Source organism: Prionailurus viverrinus, chromosome E1 (assembly GCF_022837055.1).
Source record: "Prionailurus viverrinus isolate Anna chromosome E1, UM_Priviv_1.0, whole genome shotgun sequence".
Lineage (NCBI taxonomy): Eukaryota > Metazoa > Chordata > Mammalia > Carnivora > Felidae > Prionailurus > Prionailurus viverrinus.
This window is the reverse complement of record NC_062574.1, coordinates 51,825,208-51,846,602: the sequence shown is the minus strand read 5'-3', so window position 1 is coordinate 51,846,602 and position 21,395 is coordinate 51,825,208. Positions and strand designations below refer to the sequence as shown.

Here is a 21,395-nt window from a genome sequence, read left to right as displayed (position 1 = left end):
GGAGGCCAGGGAGGGACCCTGTGTCGTTTCCTGTGAGGCCCGGTGGTGGCCCTGGGCTGGGAGGCCCCGCGGTGTCGGGGACGGGGAGGGGGTGTTCACGAATGAGACCACTCCTCCCGTTTTGGCTGCCCCCCCCCCCCAGGTCTCCATTCCCCCAGGCCCCCTGCATGCCCCCCACCCGCCCCGGGCCCCCTTCAGGCTGCCCTGTCACCCAGTCCTCCCAAGCTCCCCACTTGCCCCAGGGGCCCCCACAGGCTCCCCACCTGCCCTGAGCTCTCCTGCCCCAGGGCCCTACGGGGCACCGCCCCCTCCCCCATCCTCTCACCTTCCCGTCACTCTGCCGCTTCCCCAGCTTCGTCTCCTCCGGGTGGTAGAACCACTTGACCTTCACCACCATGTTACTGCCCCAGGACTCCCACATGCTCTCAATGCGGCCGATGTAGGGCAGGTTGGGCCGCCCGGCCGACAGGAAGACGGCACAGTCCCCGATGCGCAGCGTCTCCTTGCCCCGGACGATGGCCTTGTAGAACAGCTTCCTGGCTTTCCCCTTCATGCCCCGCCTCTGCAGGGACACAACCAGAGGCCGAGGGCAATGAGGGGGCCCAGGCGGCAGTCAGGACAGAATGACGGGGACACACACACAAGGGGAGGGAATACGCAGGAGGGACAGACGACACGTCGTGTGTGCGAGTGTGTGTGCACGGGCACCCCAGGTCCACGCGGGGCACTGTGGCGGCTGGAGGAAGGCCAGCACAGCCAGAGGTCCAGGACGAGGTGGCCACACCCAGACCTACCCTGCCCACCGGTCAGGATGTCAAGATCCAAAGTGACTATAAAGGAACAGTGGACCTGAGGCGGGGGTGGGGTGGGGAGAGAGCACGAGGCGTCCAGTGCACACACGTTTGCAAGGACAAAACGCCCCGGGCAACCGTACGTCCACACGTAGAGTGTTGGCAAAGAACAACGTTCGTGTCCATGCAACGAGGTGCTCCAGGTGCTCAAAACGCGCAGAGCTGCCTGTGTTGTTTACGGACACGGAAAAACGCGCAACCAAGTGGACCTGGCGCTCGAGAAACAAATCACAGGCTGGGGCGCCTGGGGCGGGGGGCTCAGTCGGCTGGGCGTCCGACTTCTGCTCAGGTCATGATCTCACGGTTCGTGGGTTTGAGCCCGGCGTCAGGCTCGGTACCGACAGCTCGGGGCCTGGAGCCTGCTTCGGATTCTGTGTCTCCCTCTCTCTAACCCTCTCCAGCTCACCCCTCTGTCTCTCTCTCTCAAAGATAAACATTAAAAACAACAATAACAAAACCAGGCTGTCTGCCCCAGTGCAAACATCCTGTACACGATCTTACAGGCAGAGACAAGGACTTGGAGGGGACATAGTGGCTGTGGTCATCTGCCTTGTCCCATCAGATGGCAAGGTTTCCTCTTTCCTCGTTTTCCTTTGATTTTCTTTCTTTTTGTTTGGTCGACATTAAATACGCCAACCCAAAGAAAGAAGCGAGAGAGGGAGCAGGCCGGCCTCCTGGGCACCAGGGGCTCCTCGAGGCCCTCCCCCTCCCCCTCCCCGGCTGGGAGACGGGCCCACCTACCTGCGTGGGGTTCCCCGACCACTTCCAGAGCTGCCGGGCAGGCAGGAAGGCTGAGATCTTTGGCCGGTTTTCCACGGAGGGCAGCCGCTGCCTCCGGGAAAGCTCTTTGGCTTTGGAGAAGCTCAGGGCCTCCTTGCGCTTGAGCTTGGACTTGCCGCCGCTCGGGCCGGTGCCCGCGCCCCCGCCGGCCACCGCGGCCCTGGACAGGAAGCAGCGCTGCGCATGCGCGTGCGCGTGGGGCCCGCCCCCCTTGGAGCGCAAGGCCTCGGGCTGGGCCAGGAGGGCGGGCACGGGGTGGGTGAGGCAGGTCTGCAGGAGCAGCGCCGGGTCCTCGTCGTCCGAGCTGTAGGACGAGCCCTCGTCGTCCGAGGAGCAGAGGCTGGAGGTGGACAGGGAGCCCGAGGAGGAGGAGGTGGTGGAGCCTGAGGAGGAGGACGACACGGACAGGCGGGCGAGGAAGCGGGAGGGCACGCCGGGGGCCAGCCCGGGCCCGTCCTCCTCGTCGTCCGAGTAGGAGCTGTGACAGTCGCTGTCGCAAGGCAGCGGGAACTCGGCCTGGCCCGCGAACTTGCGCAGCGCCAGCCCCATGGGCAGCGGGTGCACGGGCGCCCGCCCCTTCCTGTCCTTGCCCACGAGGGCCGGGTGCGCGTAGCTGGGGCTGGGCAGGGGCCGCCCCAGCTTGGGCCCGAGGTCCTTGTCACCCATGAGCAGAGCCTTGCAGTTCTTGTTCTTGGGGGAGGTCACGCCCTCGTGGTCCAGCTTGACCAGGAACTCGCCGCCCGCCCGCCGCCGCGCGCCCTTCTCGGCCTCTGCCCGCTCGGCCTTCTTGGCCCGCAGCAGCTTGTGGGCGCCCCCGGGCAGGCCCGGCCCGGCCCCGCCGACGAAGGGCGCGTACGAGCTGGCCAGGCTGCTGAAGGAGTCGGCCCGGAAACCGTTGCCGAACACGGGCGCGGCCACGCTGTGCACGGGGAACAGCGCCTCCCGGGCCCGCAGCTTCTTCGCGCTGCCGTTGAGCTGGAAGAGATTCTGCAGCACGCCGGGCCCCTTGCCGCCCGCCGCGGCCGCCGCCGCCTTCCGCTTTGTCTGCGCCACCGCCGACCAGCTCAGCAGCGGGCTGCCCCGGCGGCCCAGGAAGTGGTCCGAGGCCCCGGCGGCGGGGGCGGCGGGCGGGGGCTTGGCGCCTGAGGTCAGGAGCTCCGCTTTGCCTGGGGGGAGGCCGGGTAGAGTCAGGGGGCACCCCCCCCCCGGCTCCACCCTCCCCCTCCCCGGCCCCGTGCCTCCCGGTCCCCCACACCCGGAGGGGGACCCCCACGCCAGGGTTCTGGGTGGTCCCACGAGTACCAGCTTTGTCTTTGCCGACGGATTTCTTCCCCGGGGGCTTGGAGGCTTCGGGGCCTTCGTGCGCCTTGGGAGACAGGCTGGGGGCGGGGGTCTCGCCGGGGGGAGGGGCCTCGAAGGAGGCTTTCTTGGTCCTCCGGCAGCTGCCGGACACCAGCAGGGCGGGCGAGGGCTCGGTGCCTGCGGAGCGGACGCGCGGCCTCAGCGCTGGGCCTCCAGACCCGGGCGCTGGCTCCGCAGGGAGGCCCCACCCCCGCGGCCCCGGCACTCACACTGGATTTTGAAGTCCGGAGGCAGCAGCCTGATGTTGGAGACGGCGATGTGGCCGGTGTCCCCGTCATCAAACTCCACGACCACGGAGTCCAGGTCCCCTTCCTCGTCACTGCAGGCACCTGGGGACGAGGGCCCCGTCACGGTCGACCTTGGCGCCGCCCCAGCAGCCAGGAAACAGACGGCCCACCCCCCCCTCGCCGCCTCCCGCGGCCCGGCCTGAGCAGCCACAGCACCACCGTTCATCACCCCCGCCTGGGGCACTGCCCGCTCACCCACCTGCCCGCCCCCGGGGGCTCCACATCCCCTGCCTGGATGGGGGGCTGCTGGCGGCCTCGTGGGCAATTCGGGGGTCTTACCTCGGACCACGTTGCCTGGATACAGGCAACGTGACTTCTGGCTCCAGTAGGCACAGACCCTCGTGCCGGGTGGGAGGTAGCGGCTGGACTGTGGCCGGACATCCAGCACCTGGAGGACCGGTGGGGGGGGGGGGAGGGGGGGGGCGTGAGTGGGCGGGGGAGGGGCTGCGGGGGAGGGGGGCCCAGGAGGGGCGGGTGCAGCCAGGCCCACCTCCCCGGGGCGGCGGGTCCAATGGGGGCCGTCCCCTCACCGCCTCCTGCAGCAGCTGCTCCAGCGAGTAGATCCTCTGCCTGTTGCCTCTCTCGCCCTCGATGACGATGCTGTAGCTGAGGGGCGAGGGGGGCGTGGAGCGTGAGAGGGGCCCGCCGGCCGCGCCGCCCACCCTGGCCCAGGCCCGCCGCCCTCCCTCCCCGCACCCGGGCCTCACATGTCGGGGGGCTGCAGGGTCCTGACGCTGCCCGCGTACAGCAGACTGTCCTCCTTGGGAATGAGCACGGGCAGCCCGTCCTGCAGATCCTCCTTGTGGATGGTGCACGAGCCAGCTGAGGGGACAGGCTGTCAGCGCCGGCCCCGCCCCCACCCCCGGGGCCGCCTCCCGGCCACTCACCCAGGGCGGCGCTCTGCTCCGCGCTCAGAGGACCGCTGGCCCCAGCCGGCTCTTCCTCCGCTTCGTCCTCCTCCTCTTCCTCCTCCTCCTCCTCAAAGCTGCCGTTGTCGTCAAATGCAAAGTCGTCTTCCACAGCAAAGCTCTCCAGCAGCCGACTCACTGCCCGGCCCTTGCCCTGGGGGGCCAGAGGGGTCAACTCCCTCTGGAGGTGGGGGCGGGAGAGGTCTGCAACCCCGACTGGGCGCCCGGAGGGTGGGGACGCTACCTGCTTGCCGACAGCCTTGCTTTTCACCTTGCCCACCTTCCTGCCCTTCCCCAGGATGGCCTTGGCGTTGCGTGGCGACAGGGCGATGGACAGGGCCCCGTTCTTCCGCTGTTCGGGGCGCGAGGGAAGGAACCGCGGTGAGGGGGGCTCCAGCCTCCCTGCTCACAGCCACCGCCGGGCGTGGTGCAGGCTGACCCGGAGTGTGAGTTCAGGGGTGCGGGGCAGGATCACCCCCGGGCGGGCCACATGAGCGGGCAAGGGGGACAGGGTGGGAGCTCCTTCTGTATCTGACGCCCGCCCACGGAGCCCAGGCCGGCCGGGGTGCCCCGTAGCAGGGGTGCCCGCAGAGCCTACCCGCAGTCCCGGCTGGAGGATTGTGCTCTTGCGTGTGGCCCTCTTGAGGCGCTCGCTGGCCAGCTTGCTGCCCTCCTCACGGCAGGTGAAGGCGCGGGCGGGGCTGAAGAGGGTGTCCCTGCTGGGGGTGGTCCCCGGCTCCGCCCGCAGGCCACCTTTGGCCTTGCCCTTGGTTTTCTTTTTGCCTGGTGCGCCTGGGGGCCTGCGTCCTGGGGCCCGCTCCAGCTTGGTGCCCACCTTGGCCTTCACCGTGCGCCTCTTGACCTTGACCTCGCTCTCTGGGCTGGACAGGCGGCAGGCCCCTGTGCGGGGAGAGGGCGGCCGTCACAGGCGTCCCGGGTGCTGGGCCCCCAGCCGCCAGGCTGGCCCCAGCCCGCCCTGGCCTCCTCGTTACCTAGTAAGCCCTGCCTCTCCTTCTTCTTCTTGGCCTTCTGGTTGGCCTCCATCTTGACCACGGAGGAGGGTGAGGGCCCCAGCACGGCCACACTGGCCCCCCCATGCAGCGCCAGCCCGGGCTCCTTGGGGGGTGCCTCTGTCCCCAAGAAATCTATGCCATTCTCGCTGTCATAGCCGGCGCCTGGGGAAGGCAGAGCGTCCAGATGACTTGTGTCACAGCCACGCCATTTTGGGGGCGGGGGATCTGTTCATCTGCGTGCACGTGGATGGGCTGGGGGGCGGGGGTGGGGAGGGGCAGGCACCTAGGCTGGCCTCCTGGTGAGGGTGTGTGGACGAGCACGGGTTAGGGGAGGAGCCCCTCTCTGACCTTCCTTTCCCTGTCTCTATTTTCCTTTCTTACGCCCTGGGCAGTGGGGCGCCAGCCCGCGGGCCTGGGGATCCCCCTCCTCAGGGCAGCTCCGGCCCCTTACTGCCCTCCTGCTTCCTGCTTCCTCTCGCCCTCCCTTTGTTCTCAGGCGCGAGCTGGGTGCAGGCGGGGCGAGGCCTGGTGGGGAGGAAGCACCTAGTTCTCCAGGCTCCTGTCTCTGGACACGTGTGCCTGCTGGAGGCCAGATAACCCCTCCAGATCAGCCTGCAGGAAAGCCGCCTCCAGCCGGCAGAGGGGCTATTTTTAGCCCCCTTTCCGGGATGTATCCAGAGGCCTCTTTCTTTCCCGTGGCTCTCGCGGCCCCACAGGGAGCCGCAGGGCAGGGTCTCCTTCCCCGGCTGCCCCAGCGGGGAGGCTGTCCCCGGGTCCCCCACACTCCACAAGCCGCCACCTGGCTCTGATGGCCGTCTGGGCCCGGCTGCGGCCCTCGGACCCACTTGCCTGCCTCGTGTGCCGGGGCCACCGCCGACTGGGCTGGGAACTTGGGCGTCTCCCTGCTGCCGCCACCGCCATCCGGCTGCGTGTGCCGGGCGGCCCCCGGCACCTTGGTGCTCTTGGCTCTGGACAGCTTCTTCCGGATGCGTCCCCCCGGGGCGGCCTCCTTCCGCCTGAAGGGGCTGAGGCCGGCAGGCAGCCCCTTGCTCTTCACTTTCGGCTTCAGCTGGGCCACCTTGTGGGCCATGGCAGACGCCAGCTCGCCCTGACCGCTGCTTCTCTTGCACCGGACCTTTTCCTGTGAACGGGAAGGCGGTGGCTGCGCTCAGCCCTGCGGCCTTCAGCCTGCCCTCAGCCAGCGCCGGCTCACAAGTGGCACTTCCTCGGCCCCCGTCCTCTGAAGGGGCCCAGGGGGCACGGGGCTCGGCCACTGGAGCCCAGCACCCCTATCCCCCGCTCCACGGCACCTCCCAGACCGCCCACCCTACTTGAGCTTGGGGGACGGACGTCGAGGGCCCGGGTGTCTGTTCTGGGAGGGCCGGGCGAGGTGACAACATGCTCAGGTGGGGTGACAGCTGCCTCCAGGCCACCCACTGCACACGGGGTGCACCTGACACTGGGTTCGCTACTGAAGACTCCGTGACCTAGAACACCGTGCACTTTTTCTTTCTGCTGGAGTGAACAGCGCCAGCCCCAGTCACACCTGCAGGCCCAGGGCCGGCCTCTGCCGTGAGGCTCACCGAGCCCCAGAGCCCAGGGCGAGGCCGCTGCAGTGCTCACCGCAGAGGCCGGCTGCAGGCCCACGTAGACGCTGCTCTCCAGTCGGCTTTGCTTCCTCGCAGGCTCCTCGCCACCCCGCAGCTCAGCACACAGCAGGCTCAGGCTGGACCGCACCGCCCTGGGGGCATGGGGGCGCAGGTGGGCATGGGCCAGCTGCAGGCACGCCTCGGCACCCTGGCCCAGTCCTGGCTCTGCCCTTTCCCGAACGAGGCTGCGCTCCTGTGCCGGGCTCCTTGGAGCACGCGCCGTGCTGCCAGGCGGCCCGGAGGCCGAGCCAGTGCTGAGCCCCAGCCGCCCGCCTGCCGGCCGGTCCTCTCGCTGACTGGGGAGGGGCGGCCTAAAGCTCAGGGGCCAGGGCTCTGTGGCCAGCTGGACCACTGTGTGTCCCAGCTGTGGCCTCAGTCTTCACACCTGGGAAACAGGGACGGGAACTATTACGGCTCTCTGCAAGGGTGGGGGAGGTCGGTCCCGGTCCCAGGACTGGCCCTCGGTGAGTGCCAAGGCCAGTGGCCACCACGGTTTGGAACAAGGACGGTGTTAGAGAGGCTCCTGAGAATGGGGTCCCCTGCCTCCCTCTCCGCCACTGCCAGAAAGAGGTCGGGGCACAGTGGCCAGAGACACTCCTGTCCAGGGTCTGCCTCCCAGCCTCCTGGGACCCTGACTGCTAGGCTCAGACACTTGCTCTTAATTCTAATTCTTGAGGGAGGGGAGCCTGAACCCCAGCACCCACATCCCGGGGGGGGGGCCTGGGAGTCTACTGACACCAAGTCTCGGTTTCCCCATGTCCCACAGGTGTGGGTGGGGCTGGGCCTGTCACCTGCCCCCTCCCCCACTCACACGGTGTTAATGAAAATGAGTCACAGACGGAGCCTGAGAACCCTGGCTTTGTGGGGACAGACATCACCTTTCACCTTCCCGCCCAGAGAGGGGACCAGGCAGGAAGCCGGCTGTGCAGCGAGGCTGCCCCCACCCCCCACCCCCCCAACCTTCCACTTCCTGCCTGGTCCCAGCTGTGGGCAACCACCGCAGGGCACGGCCCGCGGCGAGGGAGAGCCCGGGATTCAGGAGGGAGCCGGATCCTTGAGGAGGGTGGGCCCTGGACTGTGCGTCCTTCCTTGTCCTGAGGCTGCTACCCTCCAGCCAGGGCCGGGCTTCGTGGGTCGGTGGAGGAAGTGTTGTAACGCCAAGTACCAGGCCGGGATTTCCGGGGCCGGGGGCCTGAGGGCAGCTCGGGGCAGCCTCGCCAGGACTCCCTGACGCAGCCACTGGCCAGACTCCGGCCTCGGTGGGCCCTACCTTGGCCAGAGGCCCCGACAGCGCTGGCTGGTTCTCAAAGGGAGAGCCTGGGAGTCCCCTGGCTGGGGACACCTGGGCAGCGGGGGGAGGGGCAGCTCGGGGAGACGCCCCCCCGCCCCCCAGCCATATGGCCTATCCCCGCCACCGCCCACAGGCGATGCGAACCCCCCTCCCTGTAACCTTCTCTGCATTTGCTAATGTTTTGTGACATAAAGCCCTGAGATTAATTTTTTGCCTCTGTCTTAATTGAAGGAACCATTTAGTGCCGATTTAACTATTATTACCAAATCATCAGGATTGATGCAGCGCGCACGCAGGCTCGCCAATCGCGTTTGGAGCAGCTCATTGGATTTATGCAAATAGGTCTGCCGGGAGAGGCAATTTGTAGCCGGGAAGGACAATTATGCCCGGCCCGGGAGCGTGCCAACGAGTGCGCCGGGCGGGTAATGGATAATAACACTGCGCCGACAGCGTGCGCAGCACCGCAGCGTGACCAGCGGCGTTACACGGTGCAGACAGAGAGGCTTTTCCGCAACGCCGCCTGGCACCCGAGGGGGCCGGGCGCGGGCAGGGGTGATGCCACGGCCAGGTGTGTGGAGCTGGTGTGGCCACGCACCGGGCCCAGCGTGGGGCAGAGGGAAGGGGAGAGGTCTGCAGCGGGCTCTGTCCGGGGCTACAGCTCTGGGAGAGGGGAGCTGGGTCCTCACGGGAGCTTGAAGGCGGGTGGGGGGGGGCGGCCAGCAGCGTGCGGACAGGGGCGTCGAGGGCACCCTGGGCCCACCCCAGCCCCGCCACACGCACCCCCAGCCCGGGGCACCCCACGGCGGCCCACGCACCGGGACTTACTTGACTTTCTTGCCGTCGCCCCTGGGGAGCTGGCCCCCAGGACGCAGGGCGGGCAGCAAGCTGGGGTACTTGCGCTTCCTCGGCCGGCCGGGCCCCCGCCTCGCGGGGCTGCGCGAGCTCTCCTCTCTCCTGCAGGCCACGGGGGTGGGGGGTGCTCAGAGGCTTGCACCCACCCTGGCCCCCCTGACAGGGGTTCAGCAGAGGGCACTGGCCTCGGAGGGCTGCAGGGGCAGGGCAGGCCCCCCCGACACTCGGGGAGCTGGGCCTTCCTCCCACGGCCTCCGGGGGCCATCCTGGACGCCAGCCTCCAGCCCAGCTCAGCCCGGGCGTGGCGTGCGTGGGGTGGCTCCCTGACCCCGAGGTGGTGGTCCCGGGCCCGCACGGCCCCCCCCCCCCCCCCCCCCCGGCCCCTGCCACGCGCGCCCCGCCCGCCCGGCTGCCGCCCGGGGCCCTACTCGTGGTCGTGTCTGCGCTGGAGGCGAGCCAGCTCCCGCTGCTTCTCCTTGTAGCGCCGCTGCAGCTCTGCCAGCTGGACGCGCATCTCCACCTCCTGCGTGTCCAGCCGGTCGATGGCGGCCTTTAGGGGGCAGACCTGGTGGGCAGGGGCGCAGGGGCCTGTGAGCCCAGGCGACGCCCCACGGCGGGGGCGGCCGGCGTGGGTGCTCGGGGTGCCCCTTGGGTTGTAGCACCGGGGGCGACCGGGCCCCCCCCCCTCCCCCCCACTCACAGGCTTGGTCTTGGGGGTCCAGGTGTCCTTCCGTTGCAGAATCTGCATGCGGGGGGTGAGTGTGGGAGCCCTGCAGGGGTCGGCGGCGGGGGGCTGGGCAGAGGAGGAGGGGCTGTCCAGGCTAGCGGCCTCCACCAGGGACCAGGCTGAGGCCAGCGTGGCCAGGCGCTGCAGGTCGAATGCCAGCACGTCCTTTTCCTCTGCGGGGGACACGAGGGTCAGTGTGTGTGCGGCAGGCGGGCACGTACCGCCCCTCACAGGGTCTCTTGTTGTCCGCCTGCATCTTGGTATGGCCCAGACCCTCCCGGCTCCCCCAGCCACGAGGACCGAGGACCAAGGACCAGGGTGAGGTGGTGGGAAACAGCGAGATGGGCACAGGGTCAGGCACCGAGCACCCTGCCTCAGCTCCGGGGAGAGGAGAAGTGCCCCCTGGCTACTGTGGGCCAGGCCAGTTGGGGAAGCGCCCAATCCATCCGATAGAGGCTTGTGGCTTATTCGGCCTCAACAGAAAGTGCCCGTGCGTTTCCTGCCCCTCCCAGATTCATGAAGAGTGGGGTGAGAGGAACGGCCCAGTGCAGGGTCCGAGCTGAGCCAGTGGAGGGCAGCGTCCATCCAGGGGTGAGGCCTGGAGCGGAGACTCGGGACGGGGCAGGGTGGCGGCGGAGGTGGGGAGTCGGGCCCCCGTGGGCAGGCTGTTCCCACGAGGAGCCACAGCCAGGGAAGGGGAGCCGGCCAGGGGGAGCCCTGCGGGCTCAGACGGCTGCCGGGGCTAAAGCCGTCCACGGGCAGTTGTGCTTTTCAGGACCTACAGGACATACAGCTCCTCCGAGGTGGCCGGGGAGCAGCGATACCCCAGTGGCAATGAGCACATCTAACACCCTGAGCGTGGCTTCTAATTCCACCTCCCAGGAAAGGAGCCTGGCTCCTGGGAGAAATGGCTGTTTCCAGGGGCAGGGGCGGTGTGTGGTGAGCCAGGAACACAGGAGGTGCTCAGAAGGTGAGGGGGACACGGCGGCGGGCACATGGGCCAGCTGCAGGGGCCGAATCTGACACAGCTCCAATCCTCCGGTTAAATAGTGAGAGTGCAGATTACAACCGGCCAAAGAGAGTAAGAATCCGCGAGTCACCCTGCCACAAACAGGTGAAATGCACGGAGAGAATGCGTGAAGAGGCAGGGAGAACTGCTTCCAAGCACCTCCCTGCGAAACACTCGTTAACCGCAAAGGGGGGACGCGGCCATCAGGGTGGGACAAGGCGGCGAGGCGGGTGCCAGGAGCTGAAACTTCTGGACGCCGGTTCTGAGCTGAGGCCACAGGAGGCTGTGTTGGGTGGCCCCGGAGCGGGAGGCTAAGGGGCTCTCTCCTCCTAGGGCGTGGGCTGCTCTTCCCTCTAGAAGCCAGGGCAGGGCTGTCCGGAAGCCCTACTTCAGCGACAAGTCCCACACGGTGTCCTATCTGTTGGGGTCACTGTGGTCACCAGGAAGCTCCTTTGCTCCCCTGCCTGGCCGGCCCGGCCCCGGTCCTCAGGCTGAGCCTGCTGAGCTGGTACAATCCCGTGGGTGAGCCTGGGCGGGGGTGGAGGTGGGGTGGGGGGGGGTTGGAGACGAGGCGGGGAGGGCTTTTCTTGGCTTCAAACAACACCCTGCAAAGCCCTGCAGCCCTGGGGGCTGTGGAGAGAGAGAGACAGCCCCACCCCATGCCCTGGGGTGTCTCTAACTCCTGTCCCTGGAAGGGCCTGGGGCCAGGCTACCCAGACAAGCCGCAGCTTTGCAGACCTGGATCTCAGGCTCACTCAGGAAAAAAGGGGCATCCACACTCGGGGACAGACAGGGCCTGGGCTCCCCAAACATCCAGGGTGGAAGGGAGGCTCAGGTGGCTCTCCAAGGGCGGGATGTTCTGGTGTCTCAGGGCTGGGCTCCTGGGTACAGACCTCCCCATCCAAGGCCAGGCAGGCACAGGGTCTGACTCCCCGCCCTTCTCCCACCCCAGGGCTCAGTCTGGGGCTCAAGTCCCTGCATCTGGTGCGGCGGTCTGAGGGCCAGGCAGTGCCCCCACTGAGCCCCCCCCCCCCAACTTGAGCCCAGGTGGGGGCAGGCCAAGGGTCCTGCAGCTGAGGTCTTCTGGGTGGGGCTGAGAGGCTCTGAGCACCCAGGGTCAGTGAGGTTGCCCATGAGCAAATGGCCTGGGGTTTGAACTCCTGCCCCACCAGGGGCCTTCCACCAAATCCCGTGCCCGGCCTGGAGGGGGTTCAGGGGGTCCCTTCTGGGGAGGAAGGGACAGGAGGCTCTGCTGTCCCTCGGGACCCCTGCTTCTGGGACATACTTCTCCCACTTTCTCCCCCTGTGAATCTTGCTGCTCATCTGAGATCACAGCCAATCTCCTAATTCATTTCAGGCAAGGCGGTCATTGTGCTCATAGGGAACAGCTCTGGATCTGAGAGTGCACAGACTGGCCAGTTAACTGGGACAGAGGACAGGATGGGGCCTGGGTGCTCCAAAAGGGGAGGGTGGGGCCTGGGGGTTCCAGGAGGGGAGGGTGGGGGCCTGGGTGCTCCAAGAGGGGAGGGTGGGGGCCTGGGGGTTCCAGGAGGGGAGGGTGAGGGCCGGGGGATGCAGGAGGGGAGGGTGGGGGCCTGGGGGTTCCAGGAAGGGAGGGTGGGGGCCTGGGTGCTCCAGGAGGGGAGGGTGGGGGCCTGGGTGCTCCAAGAGGGGAGGGTGGGGGCCTGGGGGTTCCAGGAGGGGAGGGTGGGGGCCTGGGGGTTCCAGGAGGGGAGGGTGGGGGCCTGGGGGTTCCAGGAGGGGAGGGTGGGGGCCTGGGGGCTCCAGGAGGGGAGGGTGAGGGCCGGGGGGTTCCAGGAGGGGAGGGTGGGGGCCTGAGTGCTCCAGGAGGGGAGGGTGGGGGTCTGGGGGTTCCAGGAAGGGAGGGTTGGGGCCTGAGTGCTCCAGGAGGGGAGGGTGGGGGCCTGGGTGCTCCAAGAGGGGAGGGTGGGGGCCTGGGGGGTTCCAGGAGGGGAGGGTGAGGGCCGGGGGGTTCCAGGAGGGGAGGGTGAGGGCCGGGGGGTTCCAGGAGGGGCGGGTGGGGGCCTGAGTGCTCCAGGAGGGGAGGGTGGGGGTCTGGGGGTTCCAGGAAGGGAGGGTGGGGGCCTGAGTGCTCCAGGAGGGGAGGGTGGGGGCCTGGGTGCTCCAGGAGGGGAGGGTGGGGGCCTGGGTGCTCCAGGAGGGGAGGGTGAGGGCCGGGGGGTTCCAGGAGGGGCGGGTGGGGGCCTGAGTGCTCCAGGAGGGGAGGGTGGGGGCCTGTGGGGTTCCAGGAGGGGAGGGTGAGGGCCGGGGGGTTCCAGGAGGGGAGTGTGGGGGCCTGAGTGCTCCAGGAGGGGACGGTGGGGGTCTGGGAGTTCCAGGAGGGGAGGGTTGGGGTCTGGGGGTTCCAGGAAGGGAGGGTGGGGGCCTGAGTGCTCCAGGAGGGGAGGGTGGGGGCCTGGGTGCTCCAAGAGGGGAGGGTGGGGGCCTGGGGGTTCCAGGAGGGGAGCGTGAGGGCCGGGGGGTTCCAGGAAGGGAGGGTGGGGGCCTGAGTGCTCCAGGAGGGGAAGGTGGGGGCCTGCGGGTTCCAGGAGAGGAGGGTGAGGGCCTGGGGGCTCCAGGAGGGGCGGGTGGAGTGGCGACCTGGCCATGCATCTTCTTCGGTCCACATACCCAGCGACTGAGGCGCCTGGCCTGGGCTGCAGTTGCAACGCCCACAGGGGACTCACGTGGTCTCCACGTGAGCGTTCTTTCAATGAATGGGCCGCGGTCCAGCAGGCATTCACATGCACAGACTGGGTGGCCACACACACTGGGCCCGGCATCCGCTCGGCACTTTCGTGCCAGCCACGCTCACGTGGTGGGTCTGGGCAGCCCGGCCCCGGCCCGGGGCTCCCCCCCCTCAGCCTACAGCCCGGAGCCCTAACTTAGGCCCTCCTGGGGTCCAGCTGGGAGTCCACGGTGGGTGCTCCCCAGCAAACTGCCCTCGGCACAGCGGTGGGCCCGTCTAGGTGGGCAGGAAGAGTGACACAGAGGCCTCCGGGGAAATTAACTTTACGAGAACATTTGCTTTATCTCCAAAGAGCACAAAAGGCGCCTGTGGCTGGCAGCAAAGCGCTTTATGCGTCAGGAAAACAAGTGGGCAAGCTGAGAGAACTCTGTTGGGCTCTGTCTATAAATATCAGCGCGCACGATGCCTGGCTGGGGGTGCTCCCCGCGCGAGGGTTTCCTCAGGGGGCCCCTCTGGGGCGACTGCCCCGGCTGGCCTGTGTGGGGTCCCCACGGGCTCCAGTCCAGGGCTCACCATGGGGTGGCACCAGGCCCTGTGCCCGCACCCTGGGGCCCCTCTGGGGCCGGGAGCCCAGAAGCATCTCAACCTGCATTCAGCCCCGGGACAGGAAGGACCGGCACCCCGGTCCTGGTGACATTGTGGGGGACACGTGGTCAGTCTTGGACCACTTCCCCTGGGCCTGGGAGGCAACAGCCGGTGCGTCCTAAGCGGAGACCTGGCAGGCCTCAGGCCAGGAGCCACACAGGGCTTTCCTCTGCCTTCCCGGAGGCAAGGCCCCAGTTCAGCCACCTCATCCCCCAAGGGTCTTGGCTTCCTCGTAATGTGACCGGGGGACAGTGTACGGGGACAACTGTAAGGCCCCCATGGGGCGCTGTGGACACTGCAACATACACGGGGCATGCTGACCCAGACTCTGTCCTTCTGAAGCCACGGTCAGGGTGCAGTCCTGGCCCCGAGGGCCCAGCTTCCAGAGCGTTCACAGGGTGGTGCTTACCTCGCAAGGCGGGCTCCCTCCTTTGCTGCTGGATCTCCAGGTCGGCCAGCTCACTGAGCAGGGCAATTCCATGAATCCCTGAGCTACAGGGCGAGGGGGCTGTGCGTGGGGGCGCAGGGGCAGCGGCAAGCCGTGGGTCCGGCGGGCTGACACCTGGCAGGTCCCCCAGGTCGATGGTGGCGGCCACCAGGGCGTCCAGGCCCGGGAGTGCCCTGGGCAGGTGGCTGTTCTTGGAAGCTGGCCCCCGGCCCTCCTCCTCCTGCAGCTCGACCTCCTGATACTCAGCCCCCTCTTCCGGCTTTGCTTCCCTGGGGGCCTGCCAATTGCCCGGCCCGGCCTCACTGAGGGCACCTGGACTCTTCGGCTGCTGCGGGGCCGGGGCGCTGGCCCCCGATGAAGGCTCTGGCCCCACCTCCGTGCCCCTCTCCACCGCGGCCCCCTCCTCTGCAGCCCCTCCCTGAGTAGAATGAGCCTGGCCGATGCCCTCGGGGCCCCCTCCCTCGAGGAGGGCCCCACATCGCAGTTCTCGAAGCCCCTCCAGTGGGCTGAGGTCTGCTGCCTTCCCCAAGGGTCCCCGCTCGGCAGGGTGGGGGGTGGCGGCAAGGTCCTGGGCGGCCTCCCTGGCCCCCAAGGGCAACCCCGGCTCCTGTGGGCTCTGGGGGCTTCGGGGGGGCAGCTCCCCGGGTAGTAACGTCCTCGCTGGCTCAGGCTGGACCCTGGGAGCTGCAGTTTGCATAGTTTTGGGGTCCGAGAGGTCAGGAGAGTGCACGCTGGGGGACAGGGAGAAGCCCGAGCTGGCCACAGGGCACGTGTATCCGGGAGGCAGGTCTGTGAAAGAGGGAGTGTTGTCAGGAGAGGGCAGCTGGGGGCACGGGTGGCCCTGTGCCGAGAGGGTGGCCTCAAATCCCCGACTGCCACCTGGGAGGGAGGGTCTCCAGCCTGCCCTCTGCCTTCGGAACAGGTGAGATGAGGACAGGGAACATGTTACACTGAGGGGGCACCTGAGGGCAGGAGAGGAGGTCCCTGGAGCAAGCGCCCCCAGCCCAGCCCAGGACGCTCCCTGGCCAGACGGCTGTGACCACCTCAGCTCCTGCCGTGGCCCCAGGGGTCCACAGGGGTGTGCAGGGGCCCTCTGGGGCACGGCGTGCTGTGGCTAACCAGAAGGGGGGTGGTTTAAAACAAGATACTTGGACCAGGCTTTCTCAGAACCAGAACGAGCCGGCAGCCTGTCGGAAGCATGCCCCATTAACTGCATTAAAAAAACAAAACAAAACAAAAAACTAAGAGGAAAAAAGCTAGCAACACTCCCCACCCCAAAACCCAAACCCCCAAAAAACAAAAACACAACTTCTGTTGGCTCAGTCTCCTTATTGTGGGACGGGGGCGGGTTTTATGTTCGCCACACGGGTTTGCCGCGTCAACGTGGGGCCTCGTTCCGGGACAGCGAGAGCCAAGGGGCGCGGCGGGCGGGTGGTGGGCGGCAGGGGCCCAGACGGCTCCAGCAGGAGCTCCCTCACCCCGCTTCGCCGAGACCCGGAGCCAGGGACGGGAGCCGGTCCCGCGGCTGTGCCCAGGTCCTGCCACGGGCCCCAGCAGGCCAGGCGCTTCACTGTCCGTAGCCCCCACTGCCAGTCAGCTGAGCCCAGCCCTCATCCCGCCCCGTCTGCCAGGAACTGGGGAGGAGGTGGTGGGGTCCCTCAGTGCTCGCCGCATGGGTCATCCAGCATTGTGGACGGGGAAGGACAAGGAACAGCGCCCTGGGGCCTTCCTGGAAGGCCTTTGGAGGTGCCAAACCAGGCAGCCCCCTCAGTTCAGCTCTGCCCACCCGGAAGTGGAGAAAAGCCTCCGAGTGGAAGGGGGCGGGCCAAGGTCAGCCCAGCGCTGCCCACTCTCACCTGGTTCCAACGCGCTCAGGTCGGCTCCGGACCGCCGGCCCTCCCCACTCTTGTCCTCGGAGCTGGGCAGCTTGGAGCCGGGCCCGGGGCTGCCCGAGGGGCGGACGGATAAAGTGCACGAGGCTCCGGGACGCGGTGGCGGTGGCGGTGTGGGGCAGCTGGCAGGGGGCTTCGGGGTAGGCGAGTGGCAGCAAGGGGACAGCTTGGCAGGGCCTATGGTGGCAGGTGAGGGGGTGCCCTTGGCTGTGGGGGTTAAGGCAACTGGCTTGTGGGTGGACTTCAGGGTCTTCTCCTGGGTGGGCTCTTCCTGCTCCAGGTGGTGGTCCTCGGGCTTCCGCTGTTGAGGGGGAGGGAGAGGCTCAGCCGGCTCGACCCCTGCTCAGGGCGTTGGGGGGTGGGGAGGCCTGGAGCAGAGAGGGAGGAAGGAGCCCTGGGTCCCCGCTGGGTGTGGCCTGGGGCAGGTACCTGGACGGGCGCAGCCCTCTGCTGCTGCTGCTGCTGCTGCTGCTGCTGCTGCTGCTGCTGTAGGGCATAGAGCTCTTGCTGGCGCAGGAGCTGGGACCGCGAGTACACGGGGAGCTGGCCGGGGTGCTGCACGTGGGAGGCGGGGCCCCGGCCCCCATACATGGGGGGCCACAGTGAGGCCTGGTCCATGACGTCAGCTGTGGGCAGGGCCAGAGGAACCATCAGGCAGATGGGCCAGGACCGGCCCTGCGCTCCCGTGTCCCGAGCCCCCTGAGCCGGCCCCTTCCCCGCCCCTCACTTACCTCGCGCCTGCTTCCTGGGCCTGGGCCACGGGCGGGCGGCCCCGCCTCACTGTCCCCACGGCCGTGTGGGCTGCTCCCTTCTCCAGACCCACTTCCCACAGCCCCCTCCCCATACAAACAGCCGGCCCGGGAGGCTCTTACCAAGCGCATGGGGGGCTGTGTGGGGCGTGGGCTCCGAGGGCAGAATGACGAGCTGTGCAGGGCTATCCTGGGAGAGGGGGAAGACGGAGGGTATGGAGCCGGGCACAGAGGCGGCGAAGCCGGGGGGCAAGTTCTGGTGCAGGGCGGGGTGCCCGAGGCCTGGAGAGACAAGGGCCGGTCACCAGGGCGCGTGCAGCACCGGGTCCTGCCACTCTCGGGCCTCCCACACCAGGCTGAGGACCGTCCAGCCCGGTCAGGACGCATGCCCCGCCCCAGGCATCCTGGTTGTCCCTCCCCCCCCCCCCCCCCCCCCCCGCCGCCTGCCCTGGGAGCACTGACCGTAGGAATGCCCCCCCATCCACAAAGAGGGGCTGCGGGTGCGGGGCAGCCACGGGGGGTGGGCGGGGTGGGGGTGGGGGGCTGGGTCCCCGCCCAGCTGGCTGTTCTGCAGCGAGGAGCCGCTGGCGATCATGAGATGAGGGGCCAGGTCTCCGGGGCAGCCGCCGGGCGGGTGGATCCGGGAGAACTCCAGGCGGTCCTTGTCCCTGTGCATCACCGAGGGTGGAGGGGGCTCAGCCCAACCGCTTGGCCACCTACCCGCCTCCTCCACCCCATCCTGTGGACATCAACCTTGGAGGAGGGAGTGGGGCTCAGAAGGTCCCAGGTACACCACAGGATAGGGCGGGCCTCAGTATTGGGGGCCTCCTCCCCCACAGCGGCCCCGACAGCAGAGGGAAAAGTTCGCAGAGCTCCCCTCGACACGGGCAGAAACCCCAGCAAACCCGGGGTGGGGGTAGGCAGACCCGCCCGAATCAGGCCACAAAGCCTGACCCCCCCCCCCCACCCCCGCCCCCGCGGCAGCTGAAGCCCTGTTCTCACTGAAGCAGGAGCTCCCGGCCGGCGAGCCCCAGGCGGTCCTCGGACAGGCGTGCCCTTTCTTCCTCAGCCTCCAGGTCCAGCACGTGGGTGGAGCGGGGCCCAGCTCCTGCTGCGGACATGGCAGAAGGGACAGGGGCTCGGGCGGCCGGAGAGCCAGAGGCTAAAGCAAGCAGGGCAAGGGGGTGACAAACCGAGGGAGGGTCTCCCGCCCCATGGGCCTCGGGGGTTCTGCCGAAGGCAGGTGTGGGGAGTGGTGGCTTCGAGGGATGGGGGCGAGCCGGTCGGCCCAGCGAGGGACGGGACCGAAGACGTGAGGCGGGGACGGCAGGTGAGTCCAGGGCCCGCCCTTTGTGAGCTCCGGATGGGCAGAGGAGAGCAGGCTGGCCACACTCCCCGTCTCCCTCCCTGCGCAGGGGCCTACCTTTGAATGCAGGGGCTGCCCGGCCCTGCCGCCCGGTGTTGGTGCCGTACGCCGTCTCGGGCCGGCTCACCGTGTCCTTCTGCCGGGACAAGGCCACCGCGATGCCCACGGGAGGCTGCCTCACTTCCGCGTCACTGTGTGGGGTGTCGTGTTCCCGGCTTCGGGCACAGTCGGGCCTCTCTGCCTCGCCCGGGGCCTGGGCTGGGCCTTTGGAGGCGGGGAACTTCACATCCTGCTGGGCACAGCTGGCCTTGAGGCCACCCAGGCCCACGAAGGGTGCCTTCTGGCCGACGACCAGCGCTTGGTTGCTGTACTTGAGCAGGTTCTTCATGGCCGAGACCTCATCGGGTGGGGCGGGCAGATCCTGGGGCAGCAGTGCGGCCTGCTGCAGGCTGCCACTAAAGGGGTCCAGGTAGGTGCCAGCCTTATGCTCCTCGCCAATGGCCATGGCAGTGCCCTGGCCCGACTGGATGCTCCATGGGGGTAGGTGGGGCCCACCATAGCCCAGAGACGCCAGTTCCAGGGACGTGCGCTTGGCTTCGGCCCCACTGCCCCCTGGCTCCACCTCGGGGGTCACCAAGTGCTGCTGATGCCGGATCCGGGCCACCTTCTGGGCCCCAGGGGGACCGGAGGGGGCCTCCTTGCTGGCGGTCTTATCTAAAGTGCAGCAGGCCTGGGCGACCTTCCCACCCAGCGGGTCCTGGTGACTCGGCCGGGCACAGTCCTGTGAGTGGGCAGGCAGCTCGAAGTAGCCACTTTTGTCCAGACCACCTTTGGGGAGCCCGGAGAAGGGGGTCTCGGGGCCTGTGCTGTTGAGATACTCCAGGCCCTTTAGCCGGGGGTTGAGAGCCGCCTCGAAGCCCCCAGGCCGCCGCTCGGCCTTGCCCTCGGCCTTCAGGTGAGCGTAGGAGACCCCATAGGGCACAGCGTGTTCAGGGGCCAAGGCCCCCTCGAGGTGCCGGTCTTTGCCGTCACCTGCCACCGCACAGGCCTCGGCTGCCTGAAAGGGGCGGCTCTTGTCGGCCAGGTGTCCCACGGAAGGCACGAAGGTGGGCCCGCTGGCCTTCAGGTCTCGGGGGACTTTGTCCTGCAGCGGGCAGAGCCCGTCCGGGCCCGCGTGCAGCTGCAAGCAGGGGAAGGAGCCGGTGGCCGTGCTGAGGGGCGGGGGCGGCCCGGCGGGCAGGCCAGACGGCACCGCGTAGGACGCGGCCTGGCACCGCGTCTGCCGCCTCTCCAGGCCCTCGCCGAAGGCCGGCCCGGGCTCTGCGGGGCCCGCCGCCTCCTTGGCGCAGCGTCCGGAGGCCGCGACGCCCACGCCGGGCCGCACCAGCATGCCCCCCGCGCAGCTGGCCAGCGAGGCCTTGCCCGTCTCGCCGTTGAGCACCTTGGTGTTGAGGAGGCAGGAGGCGAGGTGCTTGGGGCGGCCCTCGCAGGCGCCCCGGGGCGCCCCGCTGCCGTCCTTGCAGTGGCCGTCTGCCGGCACGGGCAGCACGAGCTTGTGCCGCTCCTTGCCGCCGTCCTCCTCCCCCGCTGCCGGCCTCTCCTTGCCCTCCGCAGCCTTGCCGGCCTTCTCTCTGCCCAGCTCTCTGCCCATGAGGAAGCGGTCGAACTCCTTGGCACCCTTCTGCAGGGGGCCGGCCTCGCCTCGGTCGCGGCTACAGGAGCTGATGGGGTGGCCGGGGGCGGCTCGGGCCACGCCGGGGAAGTTGTGGTTGGCCGGCAGGAGGGTGGGCTGGGGGGGCAGGTTGCGCAGGTAGAAGTTATCTGCGTGCCGAGAGAACCGCGTGGTCACCGGAGGGCTGGGGGACTTCCCCAAGACACAGGCTCCAGGAGCCTGTCCACGGCCTGCTGGCAGTTACCGTCTGAGAAGGTTTAAAGTTGTAAAAGAGACCTCACGTCGGGTCTACCCCTTCGACCGTGTTTAAGTGCGCCGTCGGCTGGCACTGCGAACCTTCACGGTGCCGCGCAGTCGCCACCACCGACCGTCTCCAGAACTTTATCGTCGTTCTGTCCCCGGGTAAACACTAACTCCCTCTCCCTAGGAAGGTTCTGACTCGCGTTCGGCCCCCCCCCCCCCCCCCCGGGAGGTGGGAGCTGCGAATGGTCCGGGGCCCCTGCCCTGCCCGGCGCCCACAGGGATGAGAGCCGGGAGGGGTACAGGCATCTCCCCCGCCCCAGGCAACGCCAGGGCCTCGCAATCGGCCATCAGAACCTTAAAAGCAGGGGAGGTCGCTGACTCACGGTTCGGGGCTGTCTCAGTGGCCGGTGGCACACAGCATGTGGCGTGATGTGGCCACCACACCGCTGGCTGTGCCCGGACACCCGGCCACCGCAAGCGGGACCGTGCACTGTGGACTGCGAAGTGCCCGTCTCTGACTAGGCCCCTGTAAGGGCTAAGACCCAGGAGAAAGTGAGGCCAAGTCTGAGGATGGGCTGGGGGCGGAGGATCCCGCTCGCCTACCTCCTGAACACCCTGGCAGGCCCCCAGCTCCTCTCTGCATGTTAACTGTGGGCACCTCAGGCCGGGGGATCCGGGGATGCTTTGAAGGGAGAAGAGGAAGTGAGCGCAGCTGGCAGCCCCCACAGCTCTGGGCCCATGGAGGCTGGCGGTGGGTGGTGGGCAGTAGGGGGCAGTGTACCCCCAGCTCCCTGGGCCGGGCCGTGGCCTGCTGTCCAGCCTGGGGCCACGCTCTCTATGTGGGTCCCAGGCTGGCCCTGGGGTCGCCCGCTGCTCCCAAAGCTGGGCTCCTGTCTCTGTGGACCTGGGGTACCCCGAGGGGGCAGACAAGGGGGAACAAA

The 21,395-nt window shown here is 68.6% G+C and overlaps 1 protein-coding gene across 1 annotated transcript in view; it reads right to left on the bottom strand.

Annotated features, from left to right (window-relative positions):
* The window catches only part of BAHCC1 (BAH domain and coiled-coil containing 1), a 59,241-nt gene that overhangs the window by 2,494 nt on the left and 35,352 nt on the right, over window positions 1–21,395 (bottom strand). Inside the window, exons 4-26 of the mRNA XM_047833163.1 lie at window positions 18,597–20,360; window positions 18,176–18,284; window positions 17,636–17,841; window positions 17,297–17,455; window positions 16,854–17,050; window positions 16,389–16,725; window positions 14,494–15,321; window positions 9,694–9,893; window positions 9,422–9,558; window positions 8,967–9,095; window positions 6,825–6,942; window positions 6,051–6,342; window positions 5,181–5,363; window positions 4,787–5,088; window positions 4,433–4,540; window positions 4,168–4,342; window positions 3,988–4,102; window positions 3,811–3,886; window positions 3,560–3,668; window positions 3,203–3,322; window positions 2,934–3,110; window positions 1,593–2,797; window positions 326–562 (exon numbers count right to left, since the gene is read on the bottom strand). Coding sequence (XP_047689119.1) covers window positions 326–562; window positions 1,593–2,797; window positions 2,934–3,110; window positions 3,203–3,322; window positions 3,560–3,668; window positions 3,811–3,886; window positions 3,988–4,102; window positions 4,168–4,342; window positions 4,433–4,540; window positions 4,787–5,088; window positions 5,181–5,363; window positions 6,051–6,342; window positions 6,825–6,942; window positions 8,967–9,095; window positions 9,422–9,558; window positions 9,694–9,893; window positions 14,494–15,321; window positions 16,389–16,725; window positions 16,854–17,050; window positions 17,297–17,455; window positions 17,636–17,841; window positions 18,176–18,284; window positions 18,597–20,360 — 7,283 coding nt within the window. The remainder of the gene's footprint in view (window positions 1–325; window positions 563–1,592; window positions 2,798–2,933; window positions 3,111–3,202; window positions 3,323–3,559; window positions 3,669–3,810; window positions 3,887–3,987; window positions 4,103–4,167; window positions 4,343–4,432; window positions 4,541–4,786; window positions 5,089–5,180; window positions 5,364–6,050; window positions 6,343–6,824; window positions 6,943–8,966; window positions 9,096–9,421; window positions 9,559–9,693; window positions 9,894–14,493; window positions 15,322–16,388; window positions 16,726–16,853; window positions 17,051–17,296; window positions 17,456–17,635; window positions 17,842–18,175; window positions 18,285–18,596; window positions 20,361–21,395) is intronic.